Source organism: Saccopteryx bilineata, chromosome 4 (assembly GCF_036850765.1).
Source record: "Saccopteryx bilineata isolate mSacBil1 chromosome 4, mSacBil1_pri_phased_curated, whole genome shotgun sequence".
NCBI classification, from domain to species: Eukaryota; Metazoa; Chordata; class Mammalia; order Chiroptera; family Emballonuridae; genus Saccopteryx; species Saccopteryx bilineata.
This window is the reverse complement of record NC_089493.1, coordinates 158711904-158727271: the sequence shown is the minus strand read 5'-3', so window position 1 is coordinate 158727271 and position 15368 is coordinate 158711904. Positions and strand designations below refer to the sequence as shown.

The 15368-nt window shown below is 43.6% G+C and overlaps 1 protein-coding gene across 5 annotated transcripts in view; it reads right to left on the bottom strand.

The window, feature by feature from the left end:
- The window catches only part of RNF130 (ring finger protein 130), a 154058-nt gene that overhangs the window by 101237 nt on the left and 37453 nt on the right, over positions 1-15368 (bottom strand). For all 5 annotated transcript variants that reach the window (XM_066272457.1, XM_066272458.1, XM_066272460.1 and 2 more), the window contains exon 2: positions 14333-14527. In XM_066272457.1, the coding sequence (XP_066128554.1) occupies positions 14333-14527 (195 nt within the window). The remainder of the gene's footprint in view (positions 1-14332; positions 14528-15368) is intronic.

Below are 15368 nucleotides of genomic sequence, written 5' to 3'. Positions count from 1 at the left end.
GGAAGTTGCAGCATTCATAGGTTCCCCAGGGGACCTCTACATCCTTTGCCCTTGGGACCTAATTTCTGAATGGGGAAAGAAGTATCCTGACAGTAGATCATTATGAAGGGAGAAATAAAAACTGCAGGAGAAACTTCTCTGCTGGGCGTATGTGCGCTAGAATGCAAGATGGTTATAGGGGAGGCCTAGAATGGGAAAAGGATCAGATTGGATAAGGGACACGGAACCCTGGAAAATCTAGGAAATGGATTGGTTGTGGGAGGGCCCAATACAGGTCCATGAAATATTGGGAAATAGATTGGTTAGTCTGAAGAAATGCCTGGTCCTTCCCAAGTCCGAAGTAATACAATCTAAGCCAGGGGTCCCCAAACTACGGCCCACAGGCCACATGCGGCCCCCTGAGGCCATTTATCTGGCCCCCGCCGCACTTCCAGAAGGGGCACCTCTTTCATTGGTGGTCAGTGAGAGGAGCATAGTTCCCCATTGAAATACTGGTCAGTTTGTTGATTTAAATTTACTTGTTCTTTATTTTAAATACTGTATTTGTTCCCATTTTGTTTTTTTACTTTAAAATAAGATATGTGCAGTGTGCATAGGGACTTGTTCATAGTTTTTTTTTTCTAGTCCGGCCCTCCAACAGTCTGAGGGACAGTGAACTGGCTCCCCGTATAAAAAGTTTGGGGACCTGTGATCTAAGCTAACAAAGCTCTCCCTCCTAAGGCGTGTGCTCCTGGGTTCTCTCTCTCTGTAGCAGCCATGTGGCCCTAGCAGCCTCAGACTCAGAGAGTGAGCTTGGGTAGGCAATGAAGCGCCAGTCCAAGCACAGCTAGGAATAGAGACAACAGCCAGACAGGAACAAAAGCACAGAATTCGCAGAACCTGGCCTTTGTTCTGGGCTTGATGAAGACAAAGTTGGACTTCTTTCTCAGCCAGGTAGCCAGAGATAAAACATTGAGAACCTGTGTGGAGCCAACTATTTCAACCCCAATTATTCTTGCCACACCAACCCTCAACTCCCCACCTCCATAAGTGAGTCTCCTGATTTTTGTGTGACTCCCATGAAAGGACGTTTCCATTGGCAACACAGTGAGAGGCAGGGAAGAGAATGACTGTGATAATGAGAAACACAGGTGTTGAACATGAGAATAAAAGGTAAAGTTCTGTGACTGAGAGTGTATTACTTTGAAAGCAGCTGTACTGAATTTAAAAAGTGCCAGCACCACGTTACCTAGTGGTGCCCACAAAGACTCACAACACTAACTTGTAACTGTGCTAAAGCTCGAACCTGAATCTCCAATCAGGAAGCTGCCACGCAAGAGTGAGGAAATTTCCCACCGGCACACAGGTAGGGCAAAGGCTCCATGCCCACCACTCAAACATCAGTTTGCTTTCTTCTTATACTATCTCCTGATTGTATGCACACTCTTCACATAAATGTTTGTTTTTCCACATCATAAAAAGGGAAGGATGGCAGGAGCAAAAACTTACACGGAGGAAAAAGCCACTTTTTTCCTTCACTGGAGAGACAGAAAGGTAGGGTAGGGGACTGGGGGTGGGGTTAATTAGGAAGACAACTCACCAGGCAGCAAAGTCTTTTATCTTTTAGTTAAAAGAGTTCTTAGGGGTAATCTTCAACATAATGCAGGAACCCCCTATAAATTGCTGACTCTTCTTGAGCAGCTGATTCTATATACACTCATGGTTCTGAGTATTAGAAAGGGCTACCTTGCCCTGGCCGGTTGGCTCAGCGGTAGAGCGTTGGCCTAGCGTGCGGAGGACCCGGGTTCAATTCCCGGCCAGGGCACACAGGAGAAGCGCCCATTTGCTTCTCCACCCCTCCACCGCGCTTTCCTGTCTCTCTCTTCCCCTCCTGCAGCCAAGGCTCCATTGGAGCAAAGATGGCCCGGGCGCTGGGGATGGCTCTGTGGCCTCTGCCTCAGGCGCTAGAGTGGCTCTGGTCGCAATATGGCGATGCCCAGGATGGGCAGAGCATCGCCCCCTGGTGGGCAGAGCGTCGCCCCTGGTGGGCGTGCCAGGTGGATCCCGGTCGGGCGCATGCGGGAATCTGTCTGACTGTCTCTCCCTGTTTCCAGCTTCAGAAAAATGAAAAGAAAAAAAAAAAAAAAAAGGGCTACCTTATACCTCAACTCTTGATTCCTAAATGCCCATTTATGGCTCTTGGTTCTCTTCCCTGGAAAAGCATCACCGAATATATAAATTGTATTTCATTAATTCATGGTGTAAAATATCATAAACTGTAAGGTACATCATTACTGTATAATGAAAAAAACCCCTCTCAATAAATTCTAAGATGTCACTAAAAGAAGAAATAAGCTAACTTCAAGCTGCCCATCCCAGGACCAATGAAAATTCCTCCTCTTCCACACAACAGTCCTTCAGGTAGTCAAAAATATCTTCCCTGAACTCACGTCAGTCTTTTCTCCATACTGACTATTCTTCGAGTCCCAAATTATTCTTTTAAAAATATATATTATTGCCCTGGCCGGTGGCTCAGCGGTAGAGCATCGGCCTAGCGTGCGGAGGACCCGGGTTCGATTCCCGGCCAGGGCACACAGGAGAAGCGCCCATTTGCTTCTCCACCCCTCCGCCACGCTTTCCTCTCTGTCTCTCTCTTCCCCTCCTGCAGCCAAGGTTCCATTGGAGCAAAGATGGCCCGGGCGCTGGGGATGGCTCTGTGGCCTCTGCCCCAGGCGCTAGAGTGGCTCTGGTCGCAACATGGCGACGCCCAGGATGGGCAGAGCATCGCCCCCTGGTGGGCAGAGCGTCGCCCCTGGTGGGCGTGCCGGGTGGATCCCGGTCGGGCGCATGCGGGAGTCTGTCTGACTGTCTCTCCCTGTTTCCAGCTTCAGAAAAATGAAAAAAAGAAAAAAAAAAAAATATATATATATATTATTAAAGATTCTACCACTTACAAAAAAGATGGAAATATACACAAACCTTTTTCTAAAAAAACCATTGAAGATTAAGTTACTGGCATGATGCCTGATCATCTCCAAATATTTGTGTATGCCACAAAAAAAAACCATTTGTTAACAAAGTATAACCACCAAAAACATTAAGACATGAACGCTGATACATTCTCTGCTGTCTAATCAGAGTCTATTCAAGTTTCCCCAATTTCCTACTAATGTTCTGCAGTTCAGATCAGAGCCTCACACTGCATTTAGCCATCGCATCTCATTAGTCTCTGTCAGCCTGGAACAGTCTCTCCGTTTCCTTGACGTTCACAACCTTGACACTTTTGAAGATTATAGCCCGGTTGTTTTGTAGAACGTCCCTCCATTCTGGATTTACTGGTGTTTCCTTGTGGCCTGGTCAGGCCACGCACCTCTGGCACAACAGCTCAGAAGTGATGCTGTGCTCTTTTCTGTGCACCCTACCAGGTGGCACGTTTTTATATATCCCATTCCCTGCTCAAATTCTTTTTTTTTTTTATTTTATTTATTCATTTTTAGAGAGGAGAGAGACAGGGAGAGAGAGAAACAGAGAGAAAGGGAGAGGAGCTGGAAGCATCAACTCCCATATGTGCCTTGACCAGGCAAGCCCAGGGTTTCGAACCGGCGACCTCAGCATTTCCAGGTCGATGCTTTATCCACTGCGCCACCACAGGTCAGGCTCAAGTTCACTTTTATCACTTGGTAAAAGTGCCTCCTTCAGGCTTTCCACTGTGAAGTTATTTTATTTTCTCCTTTGTTAATTATTGAGTATTCTGTGGGGAGGTACTTTGAGGCTAGGAAAGTCAAACTTTCAATTTACTCTTATTTCTTAGATCAGTATGAACTCATGGTTAGTTTTATTTAATGGGCTTAATAATTATTACCATCATTCATTTAATGCTCAAATTCCAATTTATTTATTTATTTATTTATTTTTGGCATGAGAGAGAATAACAGAGAGAGTAACAGAGAGAGAGAGACAAACAGGAAGGGAGAGAGAGATGAGAAGCATCAACTTGTAGTTGCGTACTTTGGTTATTCATTGATTGCTTCTCATATGTGCCTTTAGTGGGGGTCTCGAGCCAAGCCAGAGACCCCTTGCTCAAGACTGCAACCTTGGGCTTCAAGCCAGTGACCATGGGACCACATCTATGTTCCCAAACTCAAGCTGGATGAGAACACACTCAAGTTGGCAACCTCAGGGTTTCGAACCTGGGTCTTCAGAGTCCCAGGTCGACACTATCCACTGTGCCACCATCAGTCAACTCCAAATTGTTTTGATAAAACACTGCTTTATAGACTTCTTATCCTGTTCTTGTTTGGACATCGGTTTTTCAATGCTTTTATTAAAATAAGGTGATAAAATAAATACAATATTTCCAATATCAAAAGTAGCAAGAGACCACTATTTCCCTACATCTGAATATTACGTTCATGAGAATACAGTCCAAACTTTCCATGTATTTTTTAGCAGCCATGGCAGACATTAGCATGCACTCAGTTTCTGAGACTGAGGTGGCTAGGAGGTCCTCCACTTGAGCTGTTACTTAAGCCAGGTCTCCATAAACCAGGCGTCCCCAAACCACGGGCCGCATGCGGCCCCCTGAGGCCATTTATCCGGCCCCCCCGCCACACTTCTGGAAGGGGCATCTCTTTCATTGGTGGTCAGTGAGAGGAGCACTGTATGCGGCGGCCCTCCAACGGTCTGAGGGACAGTGAACTGGCTCACTGTGTAAAAAGTTTGGGGACCCCTGCGGCATAAAACCTTGTTGGTAATTCTTGAAACCATTTGCAGGTGGATTTAATGAACACTTTCCTTTTGTCGTTATCTGTATTCCCAGATCCACCTAGTTTTGTGTCATTTTCAAGTTAAGATATTTTTAGAGTTTCTTACAAGTTTTTAATAAAATAATTTTAAATGGGAGTGTGGGGGGAAGTTATATACAGAGTTAGGTATTCCAACCAGGCAAGATTTATATCGAGAGGAAAGCTGATGACATTAGCTTTCACACCAAGCACCAGAACTCTAAAAGCCTTCAAATCTATTATATTTAAAAAAAAAATTATTTACTGATTTCAATCAATTCTCTCCTGCATGTGCCATGACTAGGGATTGAACTGGCAACCTGTGCACTTCAGGTCAATGCTCTAACTAACTGAGCTATCTGGCGAAGGCAAATCTGTTATTTATGTTTAAGAATCTATAAACCTGAGAGCTCAATGAACTGAACAATTAAGAAAACTGATGCTGGAGGCCAGGTTTCTCACTGTTGTAGTGGGAGTTTACTGATAAGCAAATGGAGGAGGCTAGAATGAGCCATGTGGTGATGGATTAGAATTGGAGACAGCAGGATGAACTCATTTTTAGCTTAATATAGACATGATTACATATAAAAATACTTATAGATATGTGTATACACAAATGTCAGTACTACACATATTATTTCCTTGCTCTGTTAGCTAAGAGGGCCCGGAAGCAACAAAACCTGAATACTAAAAGCACATTTAATGCCTAGCTCTTAGTTTCTAATATTGTTCTCTAATAAACAGTTCCTTGGAGTACTACCTGATTCCAGTAGCGGGGCACGAAATATAAACAAGATAAGCCTGGAGAGTCTTATAGCACCAGAAAGTAACAAAGTGCTCAAAAGGCAAAATAGACAACCATACCCACGGTACTGGGGGTATATCAATCAAAGGACAGAGTAGCCAACTGAAGGAGCTTCCAATGGCCAGAGCTAGAACACTCTGAGCAACAAAATAAGGTAGTACTATATTATTTATATAATACAAAATATAAAATAAATATGCATGAGTTCATATTGATATAAAAGTAAATGATTGGACCCTGGCCGGTGTTTCAGAGGATAGAGCGTCGGCCCAGCGTATGGACATCCTGGGTTTGATTCCTGGTCAAGTCACACAGGAGAAGCAAATATGCACTTCTCCCTGCCCTCTTGCTCCCCATTCTCTCCTTCCCCTCCCACAGTCAGTGGCTTGGTTGGTCTGAGTGTGTTAGCCTCTCAGGCACTGAGGATAGCTTGGTTGATGTGAGCATCGGTCCCAGACAGGGTTGCTGGGTGGATCCTTTTTGGGGTGCATGTGGGAATCTGTCTCACTATCTCACCTTCTCTTACATTAAAAAAAAGAAGTAAATGATTGAGTAAATTTATAAATGGAGAACAGACAAACCATCTATGCAGAATAATTCCAAATGCCCTAAGGAAGGGAGGTTATAACTCCCTGTGTATAGTGACCTCCTTTCAAAGAGTGCTGCACAGAGAGAGTGGAGAAGCCCGACATACACTACCTCTCACTCAGGCGATTGTTCACATTGAAAGTATGTGGCCGTCCACCCTGACCAGTTGGCTCTACAGCGTCGGCCTGGCGTGCAGAGGTCCCGGGTTCGATTCCTGGCCAGGGCACACAGGAGAAGCGCCCATTTGCTTCTCCACCCCTCCCCCTCTCATTTCTCTCTGTCTCTCTCTTCCCCTCCTGCAGCCAAGGCTCCATTGGAGCAAAGATGGCCTGGGCGCTGGGGATGGCTCCTTGGCCTCTGCCCCAGGCGCTAGAGTGGCTCTGGTCACGACAGAGCGACACCCCAGAGGGGCAGAGCATCGCCCCCTGGTGGGCAGAGCGTCGCCCCCTGGTGGGCGTGCCGGGTGGATCCCGGTCGGGGGCATGCAGGAGTCTGACTGTCTCTCCCGTTTCCAGCTTCAGAAAAATACAAAAAAAATACAAAAAAAAAAGAAAGTATGTGGCCGTGACACAATGTTATGAGAACGGCACTTCATCTCTGTGTTCTTCCTCCCCAAAACCCATATCCTCAGTCTAATCATAAGAAAAACATCAAACAAGTCCCATTTAAGGGACATTTTATAAAATAAGTGAAGACTACTTCTTAAAACTATTAAGGTCATCCATCGGATCATTTACAATAACATGGATGGACCTTGATAACATTATACGGAGTGAAATAAGTAAATCAGAAAAAAACTAAGAACTATATGAATCCATACATAGAAGGGACATAAAAATGAGACTCAGAGACATGAACAAGAATGGGATGGCAACAGGGGTGGGGGGTGGGGGCAAGGGGGATGGGGCGAAGAAGGAGAGAGGGGAGGAGCACAAGAAAACCAGATAGAAGGTGACAGAAGACAATTTAACTTTGGGGGAGGGGTACAGAGCACAATCAAATGTCAAAATAATCTAGAGATGTTTTCTTTCAACATATGTACCCTGATTTATCAATGTCACTGCATTAAATTTAATAAATAAATTTAAAAAAAACTATTAAGGTCATCAAAACAAGGAAAGTCTGAAAAACAGTCATAGCTGAGAGGAGCCTAAGGAGACACAGGATAAAAAAATGTCATGTGGTGTCCTAGATAAGATCATGGCACAGAAAAAGGACATCAGATAAAAACTAAGAAAATGTGAATAAAGTATGGAATTCTTTTTTTTATTTATTTATTTTTTATTTTTTTTCCATTTTTCTGAAGCTGGAAACAGGGAGAGACAGTCAGACAGACTCCCACATGCGCCCGACCGGGTTGTACCCGGCACGCCCACCATGGGGCAACGCTCTGCACACCAGGGGGCGATGCTATGCCCATCCTGGGCGTCGCCATGTTGCGACCAGAGCCACTCTAGCGCCTGAGGCAGAGGCCACAGAGCCATCCCCAGCGCCCGGGCCATCTTTGCTCCAATGGAGCCTTGGCTGCGGGAGGGGAAGAGAGAGACAGAGAGGAAAGCGTGGCGGAGGGGTGGAGAAGCAAATGGGCGCTTCTCCTGTGTGCCCTGGCCGGGAATCGAACCCGGGTCCTCCGCACGCTAGGCCGACGCTCTACCGCTGAGCCAACCGGCCAGGGCTGGAATTCTTAATAATAATAATAATGCATCGATACTGGTTCATAATTATAATAAATGCGCCACACTAATATAAGATGTTAATAGAGTATCCTTGCAATTTTTCTATTGTAAAACTGTTCTAAAATATAAAGTCTATTTTAAAAAGAGAAAAGCTTCTGATCAGAAAAAAAGGAGGCTAGAAAAACAATACTTTTAAAATGCTGAAAGGAAAATATCAAATTCTCTATAGGGGAGGGCAAAGGTACGGTTACAGTTTTGAGTTCACAAAATAGAATTTATTCCTATTAATACTATTTTTAGAGTGAAAGGAAGGGGGAGGGGGGAAGAAAGAGGAACAGAGAGAGAGAGATTTGTTGTGTTCCACTTACCCATGCATTCATTGGTTGATTCTTGTATGTGCCTTGACTAGAGATCAAACCCACAACCTTAGCATATTGGGTTGATGCTCTAACCAAGTGAGCTATCTGGCCAGGGCCCATAGTTTATTTTGTATTACACCTGTAAGCCTACCTTTGCCCACTCCTGTATGGCCTTGAAAAATGGTAAAAAAAAGACATTTTCAGATAAATGATGAAAGAATTCATCACCAACAGATGTGCACTGCAAGAAATGATTTTAAAAAAATGATCTGGGTTGAAAGAGAATTGACAACAGATGGAACTCAGGACAGCAGAAGGAATAAAGAACTCCAGAAATGGCCCTGGCTGGTTGGCTCAATGGTAGAGCGTTGGCCTGGTGTGTGGGAGTCCCGGGTTCGATTCCTGGCCAGGGTACACAGGAGAAGCGCCCATCTGCTTCTCTACCCCTCCCCCTCTCCTTCCTCTCTGTCTCTCTTCTCCTCCCGTAGCCAAGGCTCCATTGGAGCAAAGTTGGCTCGGGTGCTGAGGATGGCTCTGTGGCCTCTGCCTCAGGCGATAGAATGGCTCTGATTGCAGCAGAGCGTCGCCCCCTGGTGGGCATGCCAGGTGGATCCCGGTCGGGTGCATGCGGGAGTCTGTCTGACTGCCTCCCGTTTCCAACTTAATACAAAAAAAAAAAGAACTCCAGCCCTGGCCGGTTGGCTCAGCGGTAGAGCGTCGGCCTAGCGTGCGGAGGACCCGGGTTCGATTCCCGGCCAGGGCACACAGGAGAAGCGCCCATTTGCTTCTCCACCCCTCCACCGCGCTTTCCTCTCTGTCTCTCTCTTCCCCTCCCGCAGCTAAGGCTCCATTGGAGCAGAGATGGCCCGGGCGCTGGGGATGGCTCTGTGGCCTCTGCCTCAGGCGCTAGAGTGGCTCTGGTCGCAATATGGCGACGCCCAGGATGGGCATAGCATCGCCCCCTGGTGGGCAAAGCGTCGCCCCTGGTGGGCGTGCCGGGTGGATCCCGGTCGGGCGCATGCGGGAGTCTGTCTGACTGTCTCTCCCCGTTTCCAGCTTCAGAAAAATGAAAAAAAAAAAAAAAAAAAAAAAAAAAAGAACTCCAGAAATGTTAATAAGTGGGTAAATATAAAAGCCAATCCTATCCCTCTCACCAATAGAGATCTTTTCATTCCTCCTCTAAAGGTTCCTTAGACTTAAGAGTCTGACAGAGGGTCTCAACAGGGGAGGAAACACCCTCTAGGAAGTGTCTGTCTGGAATCTCTGGGAAGGCTTTCATACTGAAACAAACATGGAGAAAGGCCAGTAGTTGTTGGTAAGAGCCCAGGAGGCAAACCATTCTATGATTAGCAAAGAATTATCCTGCCCCAAATGCCCCTTCTCCATATCCCCTCAAGAAAAAACCTGATTGCAGAGCTATAAAGCATCAATCAAGGGGAAAGGGAGTCCACCACCCAGACCTCTAACACACGCAGCCAGGCTGTATCATCTTCATTAGCACCTGTGTTGGTACTATTCATGCTGAGCTTGCAGCATTAAATCCAGGGTCATCATCATATGAAGAGCTCTCAAGTATAAAATGTCTTCCAGCCTATAACCTATAGGACTGAATTCTAAACTAGTATTCTAAACCCAAACAGATCCTTCATAGAATTTTAACTCCCTTCTCTTCTGCTGCTGGAGAGGAAAGGATAAGCACAAGAAGGATAAAATGGCAAATCAAGCGATGAGTCCCAACAACCTCCTCAAGACTGCAAAGAGCCTGCAATATTTATGCCAGACAGGATGGCTTGTGGAAAAGTTATCTCAAGTAACTGACAGAGGGAGGGGCTCTCTAAATCCACCCAAGATTTAGAGAAAAAATCAAAGCTTATGTAAAAGTTTTAAACAATTATTAGCAGTTTTTCTTTACCTAAGTGATTCAGTTTTAGATTTTTTGTATAATTATAATTTTAAAAAAATATGATTCATATAGAAGATATTGTAGAAATATTTATAAATGAAGGAAAAAAGATACATACAATTTAAACTCTTACTTCATGCCATAGCAGTACTCCATCTTTTCCAAGATAATTAAAATCACATTCAATTAGAACCTAAAAACTTTAGAGTAAAACAGTATGACTATTACGCTATTCATTAATGTGCTTTTAGAATAAAGGTAATAGATTTAGATTAAGTGACACAAATTATTGATACTTAAAGGTATTTTGAAAAGTGTTTGTGATTTATCTTGTTTTCACAAAGTATGATTTTTATATTCACTTAGTAAATAGTCTACATTTTCTAGTCACTGGTAGACAATACTTTTAAGAGAATAAGATGGAAAAAAGTAAAGAGCCATTCTGTTCAACTAGCCACAGAAAATTAGATACTGCTGACTGACAAAAGATAGAGAAGCAACATTATATTTGGTTACATGTTTATCTAAATTACCTCACTTTTCTTCAAACAATGAAAAAAAAATACGCTCTTACAGACACAAAATAAAACCGTAAGGGATTTTCAATTTGACAATAATTTGACATAATTTAAGACTATTAATAACAGTAAAGTCTACATAAATATTTTAAATCAGGAAAATAAATCCTTAACTCTCAGACAAATATGCCTTATTTTAAACTATCTAAGAGCCCATAACTTCCCCTTTATACTCCACATATCCGCTAACTCATTCTGCTAACTAGAGGTAACAAATAAAACCACAAATTGAGCAGTCTTTCCTGTCAGTGATGTAATGGACACAGCACTGGGGAAAATGTCCTTCAGTCATCAAATGAAGGGCACTGATTAGAACAAACACGAGAGAGCTCTTGAAACACAAGAAGCAAGAAAACAAAATACTTATACTCAACAATGTAGATTTTTTTTTTTTTTTTTTGTATTTTTCTGAAGCTGGAAACGGGGAGAGAAAGTCAGACTCCCGCATGCGCCCAACCGGGATCCACCCGGCACGCCCACCAGGGGCGATGCTCTGCCCACCAGGGGGCGATGCTCTGCCCCTCCTCGGCGTCGCTCTGCTACGACCAGAGCCACTCTAGCGCCTGGGGCAGAGGCCAAGGAGCCATCCCCAGCGTCCGGGCCATCTTTGCTCCAATGGAGCCTTGGCTGCAGGAGGGGAAGAGAGAGACAGAGAGGAAGGGGGGGGGGTGGAGAAGCAAATGGGCGCTTCTCCTATGTGCCCTGGCCGGGAATCGAACCCGGGTCACCCGCACGCCAGGCCGACGCTCTACCGCTGAGCCAACCGGCCAGGGCAACAATGTAGAATTTGACAGTTATACAGCCTTAAAACGGAAAGAAAGCTTAACAGAACTACATGACTTCATGAAATCACCTCAGTGCAGTACAAACTTATACTGTCCCAGGCATTCTGGCGACCACTGCAGAGAACAGAAAGGTAAGGCACACACTTTAAAGAAATTTCCCTATTGTTAGTCAACTATACAAATAATGACAACATAAAAGGAAAAGGGCAATACTGTCAAAGAGGTACCAAAAGGCCCTCTGAAGACTACTGTGGCCTTGGATGGTACACTCACTGAGGGTGTGACCCAGGGATCTTTTTAAAAAACTCTTTACTAGTTCATATTAGTTCAAATTAGAATGTACAGCACAGGCCTGGCTGGTTAGTTAGTTCAGTCAGTTCGATTCTTGGTCAGGGCACACACGGGAAGCAACCAAGGAATGCACGGCTAAGTGAAACAGCAAACGAACACTTCTCTTTCTCCTCCCTTCCCTCTCCCCTCCTCTGTCTCCATAAAGAAAAAAAAAAAAGCCCTGTCTGGATAGCTTGGTTGGTAGGAGCGTATTCCAGAGCTAGGAAGTTGCTGGTTTGATTCTCCAGTCAGGGCACACATAACACACAGGAGCAGCTAGATGTTCCTGTCTCTCTCTCAAAAACAACAAAAACCCGCTTAACACAAAGGTTTCTTTACCTAAGTGAAGGGTAGACAGATTGACATGGGAGCAAGGGAGGGCTACACAGGGATCTCTGGGTCCACTGCTCAAGGGTTATGGGAGTTGTAGCTCTGATGCAGGGGTCCTTAACCCTCACGTGACCAGCACTGTTCTATAGGAGAGAAGGGGAAGAGAAGCTGTGGCATATTAATGAGCCAGGAAAGCAAACACTTCTCAGCACATAAAGATTTTTTTGGTTGTTATGCTCCACAATAGAGATTTATGGCCTGCCACAGAATTAGATTTAGAGTCACAAGAGGCCTTCCCACTCAAGAGGCAACTTGGTGTATGTCACAGAGGAAGCTGGTGGAAAATCTGGGATTAAAACCCATGTTTCCTATTTTTACTTCCTTGTTTCTCAAAGCAAGATCTGGGGACTAGCATAGCATTCGCCACCTGTAATCTTATGAAAAATACAGAACCTCATGCTGTACCCGAGACCCACTGAACCACAATTTGCATTTTAATCAGGTTCCCAAGTGATCTATATGCACATTAAAGTTTGAAAAGTACTTAGTATTATGTAGGCATGAAATTACTAAATTACAATCAATGTACCTGTGAGTTCTTTAACCCTTTGAGTAGTGAGTTTTTTGTTAACCCTTTCAGTGAGGACGTACATGAACATTCGTACTACTCAAAGGGTTAATGATATCAGATACTGCCAAAATTCTCTCCAAAGCATTGTACAAATTTACTTACTACATTATTTTAATTTTCTATGTATCTAATTATAACATAAAGCCATTTCCTATTGCTAAAATTGTTCTATAAAAATAAAGTCTATTAAAAAACAAAATGCCTGGTCTAAGCAGGTGGTGGTGCAGTGGACAGAGTGTCAAACTGGGACACTGAGGACCCAGGTTCGAAACCTCAAGGTTACTATTTAAGTGCAGGCTCATCCGGCATCAGCATGGGCTCACCAGCTAGAGTACAGGGTTGCAGGCTTGAGTCAAGGGTCACTAAGTCATCTGGAGCCCCCCCCCCCCATATAAGGCACATGAGAAGCAATCACTGAACAACTCAAGTGCCGCAACTATGAGTTGATGCTTCTCATCTCTCTCCCTTCCTGTCTGTCCCTATCTGTCTGTCGCTCACTCTAAAAAACAAACAACAAAAAAAAAACTAACAAAAAATGCCCTGGCTGGATGGCTCTGTTGGTTAGAGCATGTAAAAATGTAAAGGTTATAGGTTCAATCCCTGGTCATAGCACATACAAGAACAGATCAATATTTCCACCTGTCTCTCTCTCCATACCTCTCTCTCTCAAATCAATAAATAAAAAATAAAAAAAGAAACCAAAGAAAGCTATTTTAGTGCCTAGCATATATATATAAATATTATAGTAAGTACTCAATAATTTTTAACTATTGTTATTAAAACATTTACATTAGAAATATCCTAAATGTTTCTGTAAGTAATTAGTAATATTGTTTCTACTGTAATTATGCTAATAACTAAATCAGTTTAAACATTGATTTTGACAAGATAAAAGCATCTTTGCAAATAGGTAAATCTTGAGAATTCATGACATACCTGGACAAATGATTCTAAACCTAACACATTATTTCTACAAGTTACCAAATGAAACAGGGAAATGTAAAATGACTTAAGGATTCAATCATAGCCAGTGTCTTAATAAGTACAAGTTTTATAGGCTCTTATGGTTATTATTTAAAAAAAAAAAAGTTTCGGCCCTGGCCGGTTGGCTCAGTGGTAGAGCGTTGGCCTGGCGTGCAGAAGTCCCAGGTTGATTCCTGGCCAGGGCACACAGGAGAAGCGCCCATCTGCTTTTCCACCCCTCCCCCTCTCCTTCCTCTCTGTCTCTCTCTTCCCCTCCCGCAGCTGAGGCTCCATTGGAGTAAAGATGGCCCGGGGCGCTGGGGATGGCTCCTTGGCCTCTGCCCCAGGCGCTAAAGTGGCTCTGGTCCCGGCAGAGCATCGCCCCCTGGTGGGCGTGCCGGGTGGATCCCGGTCAGGCGCATGCAGGAGTCTGACTGTCTCTCCCCATTTCTAGCTTCAGAAAAATACAAAAAAAAAAAGTTTCAACTAAGGGGAAAAGACAAACAGTAATACCAAAAATAAATATAATCACAGAATTATGTTGAAAATGATATGGTTTCAGCAGAGATGGAATGCCCACCTGGGAGGAAAATAAATCTATAACCTCCTTTGTTTGTTTACCTGGATGAGTCATGGTGACTGGCTCCTCTTTGGACTTATTATTGTAGATGACTACAGCAACTGCATTGTGGAAAGCAGCCCGTGATATTTTCTCTTTAAATGTGCAATTTCCCCTCTGCAGCAAGGCAATCCACTGTTTGATATTAGGAGGGACAAAGAACCGGGTTTGAGGATCACAGCCCAGATGATCAGCAACTAAAGAGAAAAGAAAAAAAAATACATTACTTTTTTCTCAAGTAAAGATAAATAAAACCAATCAAATCTTTCTCTAAAGCACATCAAGCAGTTCAATGCCAGCAGAGCTATGAATTACATCCACAAAGAACATTACAATGAATCTAAGCCCTCATCTGTACAGGGAGAGAGATGCTCCTGTAATTCAAATTAAAAAGTGAAAAATTCTGTTTACAGAGTGACAAAAATAAAGAAGACTATAATACGAAGTGAAGAGAGAAGGAAGAAAAGACAAACACAGAAAACCACCTGAAACCCGCGAGACTGATCTACCCAACTTGGCTCATTCATTTGCACTTCTTTCTCCATAACTCACCTCCCACCACCTCCATGAGACTGATTTTGCTTGGGGTAAGTAAGGAAGCCAAACTAAATCTTTTGTTCTATTACCAACTGGTCTTCTTGAAATTCAAAAATGCTTGAACGAATTTCTTAGTGTCTAAGGAAATTAGAAAAGTTCTGTATATAAAAGTTTAAATAGCTAAAATAACAATTAGAATAGATTATTTACATTTATTGTTAAAAATTCCTCTATAATTTCATATTAGGGTACATATTAACTTACTACATCCACCCGTCTAGCAAGATACACCAAGATTATCCCCTGGGACTACAAATTACAAGGCTACTGTCCTAGATTTGGGGGAATAGCTTGTTTCAAATATCCTTAAGTATATTTGAGTTGGTCAGGACAAGCCCCTCAGCTTTCAATTCTGCAAGAATGATCATCACAGCTCTGACATCCTTTGTAGACCTTAAGCTGCTCTCCCTAGCTGCTCTTCCCATTCCTTATCCTTACATT